Source organism: Melitaea cinxia, chromosome 23, assembly GCF_905220565.1.
Source record: "Melitaea cinxia chromosome 23, ilMelCinx1.1, whole genome shotgun sequence".
In the NCBI taxonomy this organism is placed as follows: Eukaryota; Metazoa; Arthropoda; class Insecta; order Lepidoptera; family Nymphalidae; genus Melitaea; species Melitaea cinxia.
The window spans coordinates 8681294-8702793 of NC_059416.1; the positions used below are offsets into that span (position 1 = coordinate 8681294).

At 32.2% G+C, this 21500-nt stretch overlaps 1 protein-coding gene and 1 long non-coding RNA gene across 2 annotated transcripts; both read left to right on the top strand.

The window, feature by feature from the left end:
* Nucleotides 1-1917: 1917 nt before the first annotated feature.
* LOC123665061 (neuropeptide F receptor) lies at nt 1918-17265 on the top strand. The gene is made up of 3 exons (XM_045599411.1): nt 1918-2112; nt 4701-4934; nt 16280-17265. Exons 1-3 carry the CDS (start codon nt 1921-1923, stop codon nt 16961-16963), a joined length of 1110 nt encoding a protein of 369 aa, XP_045455367.1. The 5' UTR covers nt 1918-1920; the 3' UTR covers nt 16964-17265.
* LOC123665062 lies at nt 14033-14635 on the top strand. The gene is made up of 2 exons (XR_006744978.1): nt 14033-14260; nt 14297-14635. It is a non-coding gene; the product is annotated as an uncharacterized LOC123665062 (long non-coding RNA).
* Nucleotides 17266-21500: the final 4235 nt, after the last annotated feature.

Genomic DNA, 21500 nt, shown 5'->3' on the forward strand with positions numbered 1-21500 from the left:
ACCTTTTAGCCAACAAAATAAAGGCTTTGACTTGAAAACAGAATGTTTTCTGCTAGTCAAATAGTAAAATACATTTTTATTTAATATAAAATTTAACTATTATTATTTAACTAAGGCAAGGCACAGCAGGAAATTTCCTGTTCAAAATATGGAGCAGCCCGACTGGAGTACCTCGGACCTTACAGCAGCTCACAGCTAAATAATACTGTTTTCAAGCAGTGTTGTGTTCCTGTTTGTGAGTAAGATGACCAGAGCTCCTGAGGGGAATTGGAGGTAGGGTCAGCAATGCGCTTGTGATGCTTCTGGTGTTGCAGACGTCTATAAGCTACAGTAATCGCTTACCATCAGGTGAGCCGTACGTTTGTTTGCAAACATATGTAGTTATAAAAAAAAAAACAAATTGATTGATTGACCTTGAAACTAGTGAAATTTTATCATGTTTTCATAACTGTAGGAAAAGAAAACTGAGAATAGTGCACAAACGCAGATAGCAATGTATTTTGTTTAAAAATGTTTTAACACGTTGATTGTGGCTGTAAAAATTGTCAACTTGTATGTATATTTTTGTAGATAAAAACCTTAACTTAACTTATTATCTACTTCTGATAGTAGTACATTTAAAAGCAATCCGTTAGAGGAGATTTATATTCATGTTGGAATTGAACTTATGTTTTAGAAATAATACGATGAATTTCAGCAACTCACTCTTTCTAACTCGCAACACTTAAATCACGAGATAAATAGTCAAATAGCTTCTCCCATTATTTAATATTCATTGGATATTATTACTAGAAACATATATGATTTATGTTGAACTAATTTCAGAGGAATTTAAAATAGTCTTGTATATACCACACCTCAGGACAGTCAACAAACAAACATCCATTTCTTTTATTATATAATACGTACAAAATAATTTTTCTCTTAAAGATCACTGAATAAAAACTGTCTGTTGTGCGTAGGTTTTTATTATTTAGAATTCTAAATCAACTTTTTTATTTCTGGAAGTGACATTTGTGAGTCTAGAAATCAGTATGTTTTCCGTTACAGAAAATATTAAGAATGAAAAAATGGCGATTCTGATAATTTACGTTGAACATTGCGTAAATATATCGGGAAAATATTATAACGGAATAATACATATAACAAAATGAAAACATAGTGAAACCTTTATTTTTATCATAGTATTGTTTTCTATTTTTACGCAAATTTCACTCATTACAATGAAAAAACTATCCGATTTTATCGCGGTTTATCAAGTTTTTATAAATGCCTGACGTTTTGGATACTATACAGCAACCATGATCGCGGGAAGACTTTTATTTATATTTAGTACTAGGATTAGGTACACATGCTGTGGCTACTTAAATAGTTGAATTTTCTAGTTACACTTGATTCTAATTTGACGAAAGAAACTGCCTACGTGATTAATATGAAAAGATTCGTTAAAGTTGTGTTACAGAAATTCGATGTTTTGTTGTTTCTATTTTGATATTTTTGTTTCATATTGCTGTTGTTTTATTTTACACGAGTATTTTATACGAAAAACAGATACGTTTTAAAGTGATAACAAAAAAGACTTATATTTAGGCATCGGAATTTGTTTAAATAATAGAAATATCACACAGAAAAGAAGAACAGTTACAAAAGTGTAGTACAAAGAGTAATCAAACTGAATTTGTAGGTTATGACCTATTTTTAAAAGAAACAATACAAATTTAAATATTAACATGATTAAAGAAACAAAAAATTTAATTAAAGTTTTTTTTTTTTATTAATTTCATCAAGTTAAAAGTAAAAACATTCTTTCCTCAAAACAAAAGTCTAAAAATTCGAATAAAATAAAATAAAATTAGCTCGATAAAATTTAACACAGTTAAAGAGTATAATTTCATTTTGTTTCAGAGGGAGGAACCCAGTATGAATCTGACCCTAAACGCCTCAGCAAAATGGGTAATAGAGGCATCAAGGGAGGTCCAGAACCCGAACACACTACTAGAGAAGTTCTCCCTTAATCGAAAAGTCGATGACCCCACGCGATCTTTACTTCTTACATTTTATGGTATCCTGGTAACGATCGGAGCTGTTGGGAATGCGCTTGTTGTAATATCTGTGAGTATAATTAATTTATTATCTTTTAGTTATAGTAAAACTTTTGTTTCCAACAAAATAGTTTAATACAGAGAAGTTAAATTGTTTTATATGATAATATTTTACTAATAAAACAAGTGACAGTGAATTTTCTGAATGTTACTACTAAAGGTAACTAAGTAGTTAAATAATTCAAACTTCGGCTTAATCATCTGTACTATTTAGCCTTTAAAAGTCTAGAAATCAAACGAGTGGATTAATTTTATAGAAAAGTATTATAATGTAAAGCAGGACGGGGAGACCCACAAAGAACAAAAATACAAATTCTATGAAAATTTTCTCTGCGATATAAAAGGTATTCACATACATTCGTATAGATAAACAAATAATGGGTTTTCGTAAGTATACATTGGATGTCGAATGTGAACAATTGCCGAATTATTTGAGAACAGAACAATTTAAGGTGACGTACAAGACTTAACCATCTTCTCTCTTCATCAAATAAAAATGGCAAATTAAAACACATCACTGCTTACGAGCGTAGATCGTGTTGCCTTTCACATAAAAAGTCATAAACTTGCGGAGATAAACGTTCCTCGGATTTCATTAGAACGTATTAGTACAATCACAGAGCTTTAAATAAATAAATAAATAAATAAACGGTTCACACTCAACGGCCCCCAGTAAGATTTTCTCCTGTGTCGGGGGTCCGAAAACACACACAATACACATGCACAAAGGCCCAGACCACGACAAACATCTATATGGCCAATACAAATATCTGTCGTGAGCGGGGATCGAACCCGCGACCGCCAGCGCAACAGTCAGGTCTGTGACCGCTGCGCCAACGCGTCGTGAAAACTTTACTACCTAATTACTAAATAGTATTGACAGCAATTTAGTAAACGTTTAAAAGTTTTATTTGTAACCGAAAAAGAAAAAAATACAAGTGATAAGACTGCGGCGTTGTAAATTTTTCGGTCTCTTTCGCTCGCTCTCTCTCCTCTTTCTAATGTGCACCTCTACTATTTTGTTTAAGGTGATGCTATTATTACTAAATTAATAATATCTGGTACTTAAAGATACTTAAAATTTGAAAAAAGTGTAGTTATGTATTAAATCAATTTTAAACACCTTCTACATCTTTCTACAAGATAGAAGCATAAGCTGTATGTACATTATTTTATGTCTTTAGTAATAATGATTTCGCGACGGTAGTCCATGACTTTGGCTTATATGATTATAGGTAGCTGTTATCAAATTTCACTGAACAACATAATTAGCACATCAAGTACAAAGTGTCCACTTATGATTATAATCATTTATCATACCGTAAATGTACAGTTAAATTTCTAATTGGCGCCATAATTATATAAAGGGATGGGATGGAAAATTTCATATGTATTTTAAATTCATTATTTTATACGTTTTTTCATCTTAAAAAGCCACAAATGCTTTATTAACAAAATAAATGAAGGAGAACAAGTGAAGATAAGGGCAGGACAAAAGTTCTCTACGTCATTTGTATTCTTCAATCGTTACAAGAGTCAACGTAGCTTCCATATTTATAAGGATGAAAAAAGAGGGGAGTGAACGTTAAATTCGATTATTTCAATTAGTGTATCGACTTGTCTGCCTCATTTGTATTCATCAACTGTTACTAAAGCCAGGGTAGCTTCAATTATGTATCCGACAGATTTGCCTTAATTATAACGTTATTTTTGGTTACTTCGAATCTTTGATTTTCTGTCATAATAATGACTCGGTGAAAATGTCAGCTATTAGTTTACTAGGTGTTAATCTTAGTTTAATGATTGGGTTTCTCATTAAATACAGTATTTATAACATTAAAATACACTTATTGAATCGAACTTCTACCTAGTGGGTTCAAGGAAACATTTTTTTTAGTATTACCGCAGTAGTAACAGCAAACAACCAATGCGTGAGCAGTCGCGTATTCGATCTATGTTCATGACATATTTGTCCCGGCTATACAGGTTTCGTCGTCTGACCTTTGTACCTTTTTTCTTTATTTCTGGATGTTCCATACAAGTTAAATTCCTAATGAAGTCCGTTTAAGTGTGGAGCGTTTATTATTAATAAGTAATATAAATTCTTTATTACACTAAGTAATTCTACATAAGTCATTATAATAAAGAAAGTTGGCAAGGACGACCTTATCTCTAAAAGAGATCTCTTCCAGATTATTGATTTACAATTATTACAAAATATCCATCGTCAAGAGCATTTGTATTCGAACCAGTTTACTAAGCAATAATCGATATATTTACGATAGCGACATCACAAAATGGTCTTGTTTATTTAATCCGAACGAAAACAGTTCTATGTTCAAGACACTTTGACATTTCATTTCCGTTTTTTGCTTCACAACGTGACATAAAAAATGATATATTGAATAATGATAGAATGATATAATTATACTAAAATTTAGTTGCAATTGAAATATATAATTTATAAAAAAATCATCGAGTTTTTGTCGCGATCTAGCCTTTGTATTGTTTGTGTATTTCTGGACCCATGATAGGTACTGGATTACATCACAATATAACTATGTAAATAAAATAATATCAGTCTATATTCCTTTTCAGGTAGTAAGAAAGCCAGCGATGCGAACAGCGCGAAACATGTTCATCGTTAACTTGGCTGTCTCGGACGCGTTGGTCTGCTGCGTCGGGACGCCACTCACTTTAATGGAACTTTTGACCAAACATTGGCCACTGCCCAATTGGCCAAGCCTTTGCAAAGCCTGCGGTGCCATTCAAGCTATATCAATATTTGTCTCGACGATATCAATCACGGCAATTGCTTTGGACAGATATCAGGCAAGGTTAAATTTCAAATAGTTTGCTTAGCAGCCTATTTTCGTTGATGGGATTAAACCTTATATTTTATTTCATTTAAAGTTTTTATTTGCAGTTAAGATAACGTTATAGTATCCTATACTTAAGTGTTTTTTTTCACTTGGATAAATTATTTTTAATTTATTTTCACACTAATATATTTTACTTTGCATAATTGGCTCTAAATATGTAACCTCCCAGTTTGACACTTGTATCTGCTGACCTTTGAAACCAACAATTGAATAATTATAATCTCTTAAAAATCATGACACAAAATACCGTCTCAACTTTTGTAAGAGTTATTTCAGACAGAATAGTAACTTATTTAACACAATTTAAGAAAATTTAATCGAGCTTGTTGCTTGTGACTTTTATCAACAGCTAGCTTATTTCTTTTTATTAAACTAATATTGGAATGCCTAACTATACACCTCGCCATCAGGTAAGGTTGTGGCCATATGTCCCTTAATGAATAAAAAAATTCAAAATTAAATAGGGATCTAGGAGTAGTAAATTAACGACTCTACAAGTAATAATTAACGATCCTTAATGAGGTATAAATACGTATAATAATAATTAGTCTCATAACTCAAATTTCACGTCACATACATTTTAATATATCTCAATTAATCGCTTCCAGTTACAATTTTAACGAGAAATTTAATTTAGATTCTGGAAATAGATCATTGTATTAGTCGTCGACTTAGGTCATTTTATATTTTTTTAAGATTGTTAGTTTTCACATTATAAGCCACGATTAGCCTACAACATCCCACCACTGGGCATAGGCCCCTTTCTCCACGTAGAAGGATCGGAACTTAATCCGCCAACTTAATCAAACAATCAGACCTGAAAGAAATATTTGTAAAAATAAAAATATCTATACCCAGCGGGAATCGAACCCACAATCGCCGGTTTGTTTGCACGGTGCACGCACCACACAACAGAGCGATGTCTATGTTTCTCTAAGAGTCGAGTACACACAAATAAATATATTTGTGAAATATTTATTTGTTTAAAGTATTAGCAAGTAGTAGCAAGTAGATTTCAAAATAATTTTACAAAATATATATTAGTATTTTCATTTATTAATTACCAGCTGATCCAACAAACTTTGTTTTGCCATATATATATATTATTATATTATATATATATATATATATATATTTACACGATAAGTAATCACCAACATATCGTATATTAAAACCTTTTCCTTTCCTTTTTTTAGATCTACAGGAAACTGTGCAGTTTTAGATATACAATAGATTAACTGTTGCTAATGTTATTATGTACAGTAAAAATCTGGAGCAGCCCGACTGGGGAAGTACATCGACCTTATATAAGACCACAGTTAAATAATACTCCCTTCAAGTAGTGTTGTATAATGTATGAAAAAAAAAATAGTTAAGTAGATACGCATTATCAGATATAACGCGAAAATTACTTGACATATCTCGATTAAAAATAGAACCACATGATAAGTACCACCTTAGGATTAAAAAATAATCAAGAACCATCGAAGTGCGTTCACCTAGTAAAAAGTTTTCAGGTAACATATATAAAAACATACAGTCGAATTAAAAACCTCCTCTTTTGAACTCGGTCATATCTCTAGACGTCAATGCTAAAAGTTGATTTTATATATCTGCATATAAATATTTCGAATTTTTGAAAATTAAAAATAAGAGATTTTCAAATTATCTTAAATATCTTTAAATCTTTACATTAATTTTAATATCACGCAAGTGTTAATACAGCAAATGTCTCGTGTGTCAATGCGCAAGAGGTCGAAAGTTCGATATCACATGAAAAATGGTTTTACGGGTCATAAATATTTTAGTAATTGTCTGGTTCAAGGCTTATGGATTTTAAAACTAATTCACTAACAATGTGTAATTATAGCTTTTCACTTTGCAAAAATGTAGACAAAGATGTTTTAGAAATTGACACCACAACGCAATAATTAACTTTCTCGCTGAAAAATTTTACTTAGAAAATATGAACAAACAATTTCTAACCTTAAAAAATAAAAAATAAAATTAGTTTCATCTAATTTGTATGCGAAAAGCAAATTTAATTATATTTACTGAGGCGAAACTAATGAAAAACGAGAGAACACTTTATACATCTTAGTTTTCAATGCCTTTGAAATATACGCAATAAATATTTATTTAACTTATCTCAATCTTACTTGGGTGGTCTGTAATATTAATGAGGCAGCGATCTGCCCTTTAGGAGAAATCGTTCGAATCGAATCGAGAATCGTTCGAGACTTTTGGAGAATGTATTAACTCAATCCTAATATTTAAATAATTTATATTTATTAAAAAATAATAATAAATTTTGTTTTCATCGTTATTTTTTATATTTTTAATAGATTTAAATAATCCATGGTTGTGATGTAAAGTATTTCAAATATTATAACGCGATATAAAATAATGATATGCTTTTACGTAAGATTACTATCGTTACCTACCTCTTTCTTTATAATATGAGTGAATATCAAATCTGTGATATGTCTAAAAACACATTAAAATAACCCATAAACCACGACAAAGATCTATAAAGCCTATACGAATACTTGTCATTTGCGGGGATCTTACTTGCGATATCTAACGCATTAGCCAATTGCTGTGACCAGTGTGCCAACGTCGTCACAAATACAAATCGTATAGCATCATCTTATAACTGAATCAATTAGGTCCCACAGTAAATAACATTTTAAAAATAAATTATCATTATTATTATGTAATAATACAAATTAAACAGCGCGCTGAATTAAGCTCCAAAACTTTCCTTGTTGAAAACAAAGATGAATAAATTAATCTATGATTAATAATTAGTAATTAGCTTAGTAATCAGCACTTTAAATTAACATATGTTGTATCTGTACATAAATGTAATGTTATTATCAAGCAACGAAAAATAAGCTCTTCATGGAGCTTGCGTGAAACTGTCAAGGATTACTTTGTCAAAAGTCGAAGTTCGTGAAGAATTTGCATTTTTTTTAATACAAAACATTTTATACTTTACGTTTAGAGAAATGTGATATATTTTTAACATAGGACAGCGATATTTTGACTTTTATAATTAATCTAAAGAAAAAAAATGCTAAAAGTGGATGGTTTGATTTTTTCCCCCTTTATTACGAATATATATCTTGATAGTGTTTTCATTACTTGATTTTTACAACAGACCATAAGTAGGTACTTTTTATTTATATATGTTTTACATTAGTATATATAAATTACCAATAAAAGAGAAAAATATTCTCCTCAACCTCAAAACGGAAATTTATTTAATACTTATCAAAATCATTTCACAAAAGACGACCCGTTGGCGCAGCGGTCATAGTTCGGGTTTGATCCTCGCTCCAGGCAAACATTTCTCTTTTCCATACAGATACTGGTTTTGGTGCAGGTATTTTGTCTTATGCATTCCAGAACTCAACACAAAAGAAATCCTAGTAGGGCAGTTTAGTGTTAGGCGTTATATTAAATTATTTATTTTAGATACATTCGTAGATCACACATATATATGTATACACATTTAAAACATTCACGTTGTCCAGCAAGCGAAACAAATTTTTATCATTTCCACTTCCAATTATTCAGTTTTAATCATGATCGTTTTGTATTTGTGATATCGAGTGGCCTTCATAAATAGTCAAAAGGTACTTTGAGACCACCGAGAAACTGCTTATACGACTTCCTTTTTTATTTTTCTGACGTTTCTGTTCAAAGCATTTTTAAATGAAAAGGTGCAGAAGCCTTTGCTTCGCGTTGTCAAGGTAGTGCAATAATTATAAACGATAATTTAATATTTTTTTTTTTTTTTTTTTATATTGTAACCATGACTTATTTTGTATGAGTTTCGATTTTTGCAAGGAGTTAATGCGGAAGTAAAATACTTCACTAAATATATTTTATTAGAATTCCGTAATCAATCTCGATCTTTATGTGTCCAACTACTTTTTTTCAGTACAAACTTTTGTTACTTACTTTAAGAGATAGTTCACAAAAAAAAAAAAACGCTTACATTGGCTGTGTGTATGGATATACCATCGCCTAGCTTCAAATGCTTAAAGCGTCCCGTTGTCGTCCCGAATTAACACGCAACTAAATTTTTAGTAAAATTAATTTATTTAGAAGTACACAAAAAAGGAACTAAAAATATACACAAAATAAGGATTTTAAACAAAACGTGTGTGCTTTAGACCATACGACTGAAGTAAAACTTCTGCACAATAGGCCTGCATTATGTCTTAAATATACGAAACGTAATTGGCTACGACAGAAAGAGAGATCGAAAATGTGTGCTAGCACCTCTCTCTTGCTCCGTTTGCCTAGTCCGATCACACTTTTTGTAACGCACTCGTCACGCATTCACCAGCTTACACCACAAGTCAAACGTGCGTAAACAAGTGTTACTTTAATGAAAAATGTTTAACATACACATCGCGCTTCAGCCTGTAATATCCCACTACTGGGCATAGGCCTCTTTCCCCATGTTGGGGAAGGGTCAGAGTTTAATCCACCACGCTGCTCCAATGCGTAGATGATAACAACCGGGACCGACGACTTAACGTGCTCTCCAAGGCACGGTGGGGAAACTCACTAGGACTGCACAAACACCCAGACCACGGCAAACACCTGTATGGCCAATACAAATGTTTGTCATGTGCGGGGATTGAACCCGCAACCGCCAGCGCAACAGGCACAATCCATGGCTGTGACCGTTGCGCCTACGCGGCGTTCCACACATACGATCACGATACAAACATAAACATACGATCTTTTATTTTAATGGCAACTTAATTCTTCGTTATAAACTTTATTCTTTAATTATTATTAATTTTGGTAATAGACGCTTAAAGTTGAAACGATTCTAAGTAAAATACGATCCTTAATTGTAACGCAATAATGTCGAGAAACAAGTGAGTATAAACTAAATCTTTACTAATTTTCATAATTACGACTTCATTAAAACTTAATCATAACCTAACCATGCGACCAAACTGGAAAATATTATAAAATAAAAAAGTCCTAAATATGTTTAACCTCCTATTAAGTATTAAATTTAAAAAATAAACTCTTTTATGACAAAGTAGGATAAGCTTATATAAGAGTTACAAACAAGTATTAAAAATAATAGCAAAAACTTTAAACAAAAAAAAGTTTTAAGCAGTTTGAAACGACATTGAAAGTTACTTTTATCACTCGAAATTTCACAATACACTTATTTTATTTTACTTTTATTATTAATTTACTTCACTTGAAAATAAATTACAACTTAGTTTCAATTGAAGTAAATTGGCTATAGCCAATAACTAATACAGAATTTCCTTTATCATTTTCTAGATGGTCTTAGCTAATAAATCTTTTATTAATATTAATTAAAGATATATGAACATAAAACAACTAACCACGATTTAATACAAGTAAAACTGCAACACCTATATCAGTATCCTGCCCATGACTTTGAATTTTTTTCCTACCAATTTTTTACATTACAAAAGATAAAATAATGCGAATATTTTTTTAAAGTGCAGTAGCCTCAAATTAATAAACGAACTCTTTTTTTAGATTTTTTAGATAGGCAAGATAAAAACACGGCTTTTCACGTGTCATTGCGTAACGGAAAATATTTAATCATTCATTATAATTGATGGCTTACACTAATCCATAAATTCGCTAAATTATGTTGGATATAAGGGACACGAATACAATTTAACGTTGCAGTCGTGATTACAGCTGCCATAGAATTTTGAAGGCTATAATCGGTAAAGATTAATTGGAACGGAATGTAGAAAAAAGTTCAATAAGACGAAAAAAATTTATAAAAATCGTATCAATATTTCTTTATTTTTCATTCATAGGTTCTCTTAATATTTGTATACTGTAAAAATTCTATCTGGTTAACTATCCTACTAATATTATAAACGCGAAAGTTTGTATCTATGGATGTATGGATGTTTGTTCCTCTTTCACGCAAAAACTACCGAATGGATTTTAATGAAAGTTTACAATATTATAGCCTATACATTAGAATAACACATAGGCTATAATTTTTAAAGATAGTGTGTGAATTGTCCAAAATATAACGATAATTGTCAAGTAAGTCAGAAAAAAATCTGCGATCTGCGAGCTATTCTGGCGTGCGCTGCAAAACTGTAGAGTTTACACGTATGTATATAATGTGTAAGAGAAATGTTTATCTTAATTAGTCCTACAAAAAAGTCTGCGACAGCATATATCTATCTTTTATTACTAAGCCATTATCGCAAAAACAGTGAATCATAAATACAGTAAAAATTTATAATATATTTCAATGTATATTTGGTAGTAACAAATTGATTTTTATGGCACAGAATCAAATTTGATGAATTTTGGTATAAAGATAGATATCGAAAAGATATTAAGCTACTCGAAGTACTTACTAATCCTGCGCAGACGAAGTCGCGGGTACCAGCTAGTATACTATAATAATAAAAAAAATTAGCTACATTTTAATCGCTATTGTATTTACTTTATTTTGATTAAAAAATATATAAGTAAAACATTAAATTGAAATAATTTGAAATGAGACTTAATAAAAAGAAAGAATTCGTAAGTGAAAAACATATAGTAATTATTATTTTTCTTTATTTTCATCAACGTACATCGTTCTCGTCTAAAAATTGAAAGATATTTTTTTATTGTTAAAATATTTCGAACCCTGTCATATAGCTTTCACGTAATTTTATGATATTGATGTTTCAAGCATAGGGTATTTCACAACTCCTTTCCAAATTTATGTCTAACGATAACGTGCAGCGTCATACCCGCATGTAGCTGTTATGTGACGTGTGGAGTGATAGCCGTCACAGTTATGAAGCTGAGTTTAATGTTGTTACATATGTACGTGCGTCCTTGCTATTTCATCGTCGACACATTTCCCTAACTTTGCATACAGCTCGGTATATATGTATTTGCAATAACTTTATTATACTAACTACAGATGCTAAGTCTCAGTTGAGTATGAGACGTTTATTATTTATTGTTATAAAATTGTGTTTGTTCTTCAGACGGATTTTGAGCATTATATTTACGTTATATAGCCTATTTATATCAAAATTTATAGACCACAAAATTATTACGCACAAACTAATCGTAAATGTCAACTAATCTAGCAATTAATTTAAATGCCATAAATATAGCTTAGTGCTTCGAACACTTGCAATGCATGTAATTAAGTAACTATCGTCTGAAAATGAGTCTCAGATGTATGTCATAAGATTACAGTAGACTGTCTGTCACCCTAATTCTTAATTAACTACGTGAATAAAATAATGAGAAACATAATACGGACGACACTTCTAAACCGTAACACTAAAATCTTACTTTTATTTTAATTAATATTTAATGAATATAAGCAATAACGCTAATATTAATAAAAGAAAATTTTGAAAATGAGAAAGAGAGAAGTAACACACGGCTTCCAAAAGTAGTAAACTTAATGGTTGTGTTTTATTCCTAATAAATACTATTTTTATCATAAAATAATATCTTACAAATCAATGTAACAATACTACGAAAGCCGATAATTGTAAATAATCTAACATTCGTACATTCCTTTTAAAATATTCTTTCACATATAAAAACAAATCTATTCATATGTAAATGTACCTTATATTCATTCAATCAAAAAAGTTTTAACAGCTTAAATTAATATTTTAAAATATTCACAAAGAGAGAACACGTATTGTGTTTTAAAATAAAAATCGCAAGCCTTTATATTTCTAAATTGACAAAAGAGATATAAACGTTTTCACTACAACTCAATTAAATTAAATACTCCCATAAACGTTTTATAAAGTTTTGTCGTTATTTATGGAGCTTTTTGTCTAAAAGATTCCTTAAAATAAGAACTAACAATGTAACGATTTCTCGTAAGACTAGCCAGGGTATAGCCCAAGGAGATCCATTATCTCCATTGCTTTTCAATATTGCAACAAGCAATATATGTGAAGTAATGAATAACTATGTTCATATCTCTCAATACGCTGACGATTTTGTTTTATATGTTACTAGTCAAAGTGTTGGTGAGGCTGAGAGAGAACTTCAAGCGGCAGTTGATGAATTTGTCGTTATGGTAGGTAATTTAGGGTTGAACATTTCGTCGTCAAAAAGTAAAGTTTGTGTGTTTAAAAAGGGACTTAATAGATATCCAGTAAACATTATCGTCAACGGTTCCACACTGTCCGTAGTACATCATGCAAAGTATTTGGGAGTATGGTTAGATAGATCGCTAAGGTGGGGCAAACATATTAATGATTTATGTAACAAGATTTCGAATTTTCTTAACATTTTTAAAGTTTTGGCTGGCTATGGATGGGGTGTTCATCCAAAACATTTAAGACGCTTATATTTGTCTGTTATAAGAAGCCGAATAGATTATGCCTGTTTTGTTTATAACGATAGCAGTGTAGCTCATTTGATTAAATTAGATAGGATGCAAAACAGAGCTTTGCGACTAATTGGTGGGTACATTAGGAGTACACCGTCTCACGTAATGGAATCAGATTTGTGTATACAACCTCTTTGTTTCAGAAGATTTTATTTAGCGGGTAAATTTTTATTGAAAGCGATGTCTATGACCAATAGCTCACTCATACAAATATTAGACAAATTTATAACTTCAAATTTAGTTACTTCGTGGAAAAGAAAGCGTAAGCCGTTGTTAATAGAGGTCTACGATATTTTAAAAAATGTTGAAGTCAATAAAAGTAAATCTTTGGATTTCTTCTCACTTGATACGTGGCCGAACAATATTCAAATAGCAAATTTAATTAAAATAGATATAATGAATATTAATAAACCTAAAAGAAACTATAGTACATCATATTTAAATAACCACTGTAAGAACTTTATTAACGAACAGTATAACGGATTTTACAAAATTTTCACTGACGGTTCTAAGGATGGCCTACACATAGGTGCAGCATTTTTTGATGCCGAATCTTCAGATTCAATTTATTTTAAAATTAGTAGTAATATTTCTATCATGCACGCTGAGCTATTGGCTCTTTCTGAAGCTTTATCATACGTATCCTCCATTGATTACGACAAATTCGTTATTTTCTCAGACTCTAAGTGCGCTCTTCAACATGTAGCTCGATGTACATCTAACGCTAGAAGTACTCCCGTAGCATACAGAATTTTAAAACAAATATGTAGTTTGAGAGAACAGTCTAAAACAGTTTTTTTGCAGTGGATTCCATCTCATATTGACCTATTAGGTAACGATATGGCGGATACTCTAGCAAAGTATGGCGCTTGCGATGGTATAGAAATGATTGTTAGGCCTATCTTTTCCGAGTGTTTACACATAGTTAAAAATAAATGCAATGATTTGTGGAGAGAATATTTTGATAAAAGGTCGAAAGACAAAGGCATCTGGTACCGGACCATACAACCTCACCCACCCAATGTACCTTGGATAGACACAGTGTTATTGAACAGAAAAGACGTTGTCACCGCTTTACGGTTGCGGTCTGGACATATTCCATTCAATAAATTTGGCCATTTGATGGGTATAACTCCACACCCTAATTGTTTAGTTTGTGGAGTAGTAGAGGATGCCTATCATATATTAATGGAATGTGTTAAGAACGAAACCAGAAGACGCCAATTTTTCCCATATAAACTGTTTTATACGAATGTTGGAGAATGTAATAGTATATTGACAAAACCAGAATCTATTTCGGCAAAGAAATTGTATAAATTGGTCGATGAAGTTCAATCAATCATATAATTGTATTAACATAAATGTATAATAACAGAGCGACATAGTCGCAGTAGCAGCAAAGCTCTTTAATAAAGAAAAAAAAAAAAAAAAAAACGTTTTATAACACTAGATCACTCTTACGACTCCACCTGCTTATTGATACGTAATTTGCCATTCATTCATTCAGATGAATGACTTCCAAGAGTGCCAAAGTAGTATAGATGATTTCGCCAATATCACGTACACTGGAGAAGACATGAATGGGATCAATTAATGAGTCTGAGATCACATCATCAATAGACTATTGAAGATCAAAGATTTCATTGGGGTAAGGCATATAGCAAGGTAAACCCTGCTTTAAAATCTAGAGCAACCCAACTGGTGAAGTACCTCGACCTTACAGAAGATCACAGCTAAATAATACTGTTTTCAAGCAGTGTTGTGTTCTTGTGGTGAGTAAGGTGGCCGAAGCTACGCTATCCACTTACCATCTGGTAGGCCGTACGCTTGTTTGCCGACTTTAGTCGTATAAAATATGTAGTTTAATATAATACATATTTAAAACTACGATTTTTTTGTATAAAGTTTATTCATGTTATGTATATTGATTTCGTACGAACTCCATTATTTATCAGTTTATCATTCGAGAGTCTCGTGTAATGAACCAAACACCCAAACACTACAAAAATGATAACACCACTTCATAAAAACGATAACGCGCCGCCTACAAAACATACAGATATGTACAGAAATGTTTTGATTGAATGTTGTTGCAATATTGGAATGTCGTATAAAAAAGTGACTGTGGCAACTCCGACACGCGGCTGGAATTTACTCCTTAAGATTTTTTTTTAAATATAACATTTAACATAAACAGAACATTATAATTTTTAAATTTTTTAAATTTATTTAAAAATTAAAATTTTCTATTAAATAATCAAATTATAAATAAATAAATTAATAAAACTCTAAAATCAAAACATAAACTGACGCTTTACATTCGTATCGGTACAGAAAATGGTGACCTTATATTATACATATTACATCTTATACAAACAGCTAAAATCACTGTGAAACGTCACTCAGCGTCACTGCCACGCATCAGTGTCACTAAACGTCCTCGTCATTCAGCGTCAGCATCAGTTATTTCACACGTTTTCACTTCCCATTTTTTTATATACATCGTTCCTATTCTATAAGAGTAACAAAAAAAACACAAAACAGCGTCTATATAATTGTTTTTTACCTGAATTATCATTTAAATTTCGTAAAAATAACAAATCAATACTAATAGAAATTGTGAAATGAATTTTAGATGCTTCATTGCCGTATTTCAGTGCAAAAGATAGTTATTCTCGTTAATTATACTTAGACAGAAATAAATATACATATATTATACAGATGATAAAATACATGTACGTAGTCACGAATTCGTTTATTTCAAAGGCCAGTAGAAATTCCCTTTTTTTAGACGAAATATTATCCATAATTTCTCTCTGAAAATGAAACCCAAAGTTTTACCTCATTACCAAAACAATAACCTTCATATTTGTTCACAGCTGATCGTGTACCCGACACGACCTGGATTGCAAACAATGGGAGCTCTCATCACGATGTGCTTTATATGGGTCACAGCGTTCACTTTGGCCTCTCCTCTTTACATATTCCGAAGTTTAAAGACCCACAAAGTTGGCTTATTAGGCATGGACTCCTTAAGTTTCTGTATAGAAGACTGGCCTATAGATGACGGTCGAGCTATATACTCCTTGTTTAGTCTTATCTTTCAATATTTAGTACCAGTTCTAGTAGTCATTATGGCGCATGTCCAAATTCATAGGCGACTGCGAGGAAGAAGAAGAACTACACGAAAAACCCCAGCTATACTTATAGCTATTGCTGCTACATATGTGATAAGTTGGCTACCTCTGAATGTTTTTAACTTGGTTGCCGATTTTAGTTCTGAAGTAATCCTTGACGAGACGTCGATGACAATAACATACGCAGTATGTCATATGTTTGGGATGTCCAGTGCAGTATCCAATCCCTTACTATATGGGTGGCTAAATGACAATTTTAGAAAGGAGTTCGAGGAAATTTTATGTTGTTGTAGAAAGAAGAATCAGATGAATAAGAATATGAGGAGTAACCATAGAAAAATGGATACCGAGCTGACAGCATTGGCGCAGTTGGAACACACTGTGACCGCGAATACAAAAACCTCTCAATGTTCGCAAATTTTCTGACTAAAAAGCTGTTTCAAATAGCATGAAACCGTGGAGGTTTAAAGTATCTGAACTCTTGTCAATTCGAATAGTTAACTTTTGTACAGTGTGATGGTGTAAAAAGTTCCTGTGTTGTTCACTTATTGTTGATAAATATTGTATAGTTAATGTTTACGTAAGTGTAAATATAGATCTTCTTAAATATATTTGTAATGGCGACTTACGTTTTATTGAGCCCAAAACGTAAATCGCTAAACTACGAAAATATGATTTAAGTGAATTAATTGTAACTTTTTTGTTTAATAAAATAATCTCCTGGGAAAGTATTTCATTATTTTCCTTCAGAACAGCTTTCACCACAATGCAATAAATATTATAAAATAATACATTGAGATTGTTTTGAAGTAGAAATTTTACTATCTCATTTTACAATATTTACAGAGGAAAATGTGTTGAAAAATTAATCCAAACTTGCCATACGAATTTCAGTAATCAACATTTTTAAAAACCAAATCTTAATTAAATAAAATTACATGGCGTGTAATGTACGCTTTACAAACCTTAATCAATCCTTAACCTTAATCTTATCAACAAATCTATATAAATAAAAATGAATGTTGCTAAGCGCATACCTCGAGAATCGCTCAACCGATTCCGCTAATTTATTTTTTTCTATATTCCTTAAGGCCCACGGAAGGTTTTAATACTTCAAAAAAAATACTATTAACTTTTTGACATATCGAAGTCTGTTCGGGTAGCTAGTAATATATAAATTTATAAAAATTCGTTAAGCTATCGGTCCCGGTTGTTATCATAAACACCTGATAGCGATTGTAACTCATAGTAATAAGCACATATCCGCCAACCCGTAATGGAGTAGCATGGTGGATTATTCTTCAACCCATCTCCTACATGGAGAAAAAGGCTCAGCAGTAGAATGTCACAACCTGAATCAATCAACTTCAAATGACTGATAAAATGAGATGGTATATAATTACGGAGAGTACTTGTCGCTGTCGCTGTTCTCTATAATTTTGTACTTTACGATCGTTATAATTAAGGAGTGCGAGTCTATTAAGCTACTCCATTCATTATCAGTATTATCCATCATTATCAATTTTGTACATAAGGAAGAAGTATATTTTATTAAATTCATAATTATTTTGTTTTATTAGACGACGCTTGTTACTCGTGGTTCCGAAATTATCCACTAATTCGCAGAAAATACCCTCCTATATCCTAAGCAATCCAGAGCTTTGGCTAGCAGTGGAATTATCACATCCTTATTCATTAAAATTCTCATTGATGATAATGTTGTATATATTCTGAAAATCTTTATAATATCATCATTTATACATCTACATGAATTTTTGCTTCAGCCTGTAATATCCCACTACTGGGCATAGGCCTCTTTCCCCATGTAGGAGAAGGATCAGAGCTTAATCCACCACGCTGCTCCAATGCGGATTGACGGATATAATTCCCTACCATGAGTAGCGATCGCTATCAGGTGTACATAATAACAACCAGGACCGAGGGCTTAACGTGCTCTCCGAGGCACGGTGGGGAGACCCACAAGGACTGCACAAACACCCAGACCACGGCAAACACCGTATGGCCAATACAGATGTTTGTCATGTGCGGGGATCGAACCCGCAACCGCCAGCGCAACAGGTACAATCTATGGCTATGACCGTTGCGCCAACGCGGCGTCTACATGCATTACATGTATTTATATTATTGTGTGTGTTCTCAAACAAAAAAAAATTACATCGACAAGTAATAAAATGAGAACGTCATCGACGTATTTAAAGTGAATAAATATGCATTATTAGGAATAACTCAAAAACTGCTTATCGATGTCGCTAAAATTAACAAGACAAGCACTAGCAAAATCTACCTGATAAAATTTTATGAGGTAACACACGATTTTAAAAAATGCAATCGAACTAAGTTTACTACTTTTTATGTCATTTGTAAATTAAAAATTATTTCTATATAATTTTCTTTAATAAAAAATTTGTTGATTCCAATTGGTACAGATTAGATTGTAAAATTCATTAAAGACTCAACGGAAAGGTCTTAACGGAAGTAGAGATGAAAATAGATCAAAAGTAGATTTTAGCTTAATATGATTTAAAGACGGATGTGGGAACGGAAATAAAAATCTGTAGTAAAATGTTTGAGGGAAAGTTTATTTTTTTTGCAAATAAAATTTTCTATTAAATTTAAATTTAAAATATAAAGTTACTAGGAATTAAAAAATAGCATCTTATGTTAATTTTTATGAATTTCTCTTTATAGATCGCCCTTCGCCACAGAGTGCACATAGTAAATTCAGTACTTTTCTTACAATTTTTTTTAATCAAAATCGGTATAACTGATAAAAATTTATGGGGTACACATCGCACCCTTAATAAAACAAAGATGTAACTCAAAAATCGCAATTTGTGGGAATTGGCGTTTGAAGTTTAGCACTTTTTCCGCATTGTGTTTGATTAAAAATTACCAATTATTTGTAATGCTCTTAATGACTTTTACTATTGATATCAGTAGTTTAAAGTACAGAGATTAATAGAATAATAGAAAAACAACTGTGTTAAAATCTATAATAGTTGTAAAATGGAGATGAAAAAAAAGTTCCGACTTAAATCTCTTTATGCCAAAAATTACTTAATATTTTAGGTAGTATTTCAAAAAAATTCTCTTTAGTATTAAAACATAACAAAAAGTTTTAAAAATAAATCACAATATTTCCTTTTATGATTATTTAATTGTAATTATGACGTTGTATGTACTAATGCATCATTTTTTTATAAAACGAAAACTGAAATTTATCACCTTTTTTTAAAATTAAACAAATTTTTATGAATCATCTGATATTTATATATCTCTTTATGGCTACAAATATTGTTTTTTAAACAAAACAAAAACTATATACTATTATAAGAATTAGGTACAATTAGTCTCCAGTAAATATCTCCTAAAATCACAAATAATTACTAACGACAAATAATCTAATATATAAAATTCTCGTGTCGCGGTGTTTGTAGTTAAACTCCTCCGAAACGGCTAGACCGATTCACACGAAATTTTGTGTGCATATCGGGTAGGTCTGAGAATCGAACAAAATCTATTTTTTATACCCCTAAGTTAAAAGGGGGAGGGGGATTAAGGGGGTTAATAACATATATGGCAAAACAACGTTTGCGGGGTCAGCTAGTAAATAGTATAAAAATCCGCAGTCTCTTCTTTCTTATATTGTCTATCATCTTGTTTTTGCTGATTGTTTGAATTATCATATGATACACATAGATCACACTGACCTTTTTTTGGTTGGTGAAACCCTAAGTTAAATACCGTCGGAATCAATATTTTCTGCACATTTGAATTTACATTTTTCGGTACATGTATCTTTTATAAAACGAGCTGGATTTGTTTACGAGCTTTTGACACTGACGTATATGATTGGCCCTTGTTTCTGAGCCGTTTTGCTCTAATTTGATGCCATTTTTCAACGTTTAGTGACCTTTTGCGGCCCCTACACATATTTGTACCACTGAGCTTCTTAAAGCCGCAGAGCGACCTGCCCTAAAAGACTTGGCAATACTCTTTAACACTGACATCCACCGAGGTACTACGCCGGAGTTGTGGTCCAGGAGTGTGGTGGTGCTTTTCTTTAGGAGAGGCGTTAAGTCTCTGCTGAAGAATTACAGACTGATTTCACTTCTGAGTCACTTATATAAGCTGTTTTGGAGGGTAGTTTCGAATCGTCTCGCCATAAGACTCGTTGAATTCCAACCACCAGAGCAGGTTAGGTTTCGAAATGGCTACAACACCGTAGACCATATCCATACTGTTCGGCAGATTATTCAAAAGACAGATACATATAATCAGCCGCTGTGTATGGAATTTGTGGACTGCGAGAAAGCCTTCAACTCTGTCGAGACCTGAGCTGTCCTGGACTCTCTGCAGAGATGTCATATCAACTGGCGATATATCGTGGTACTGAGATGTATGTACGACGCAACGACGATGACCGTTCATGTCCAGGACCAGAGAACAAGACCTATTTCCCTGCGGTGTGGGGTAAGACAGCAAGATGTAATATCACCGAAACTGTTTACCACCGAAACTGTTTCCCTCAAAGATAGGATTAGAAACGAGACTATCGCGTGAGAACGAATGTAACCGACATAGCCCACAGAATTAGCAAGTTGAAGTGGCAGTGGGCTGGTCATCTGTGTCGCAGGACCGGTGGCTGTTGGAGCAGATGCGTCCTGGAGTAGAGACCGCGTCTTGGCAAACACAGTGTGTGATGTCCTCTGGCCTGTTGGGCCGACGATCTACGTAAGATTGCCGGTGTAAGCTGGATGAGGATTGCGGAAAACCGGGATGTCTAGCGCGAACTTGAGGAGGCCTATGTCCAGCAGTGCATTGCAATAGGCTGAACTGACTGACAAATATTTGGTTTATTATTGCAGTCAGAGTCAGAAGAACTTTGATTTTCAAACATAAAATATCTTCTGTTGACAGGCTTATTAAACAACGTATTAAA

Excerpts from the sequence above, each read along its gene's own strand:
- LOC123665061 (XM_045599411.1), top strand. The coding sequence starts at position 1,921 with ATGAATCTGACCCTAAACGCCTCAGCAAAATGGGTAATAGAGGCATCA. Across the intron at positions 2,113-4,700 it reads ATGCGCTTGTTGTAATATCT|GTAGTAAGAAAGCCAGCGAT; the intron begins GTGAGTATAATT and ends ATTCCTTTTCAG. Across the intron at positions 4,935-16,279 it reads TTGCTTTGGACAGATATCAG|CTGATCGTGTACCCGACACG; the intron begins GCAAGGTTAAAT and ends ATTTGTTCACAG.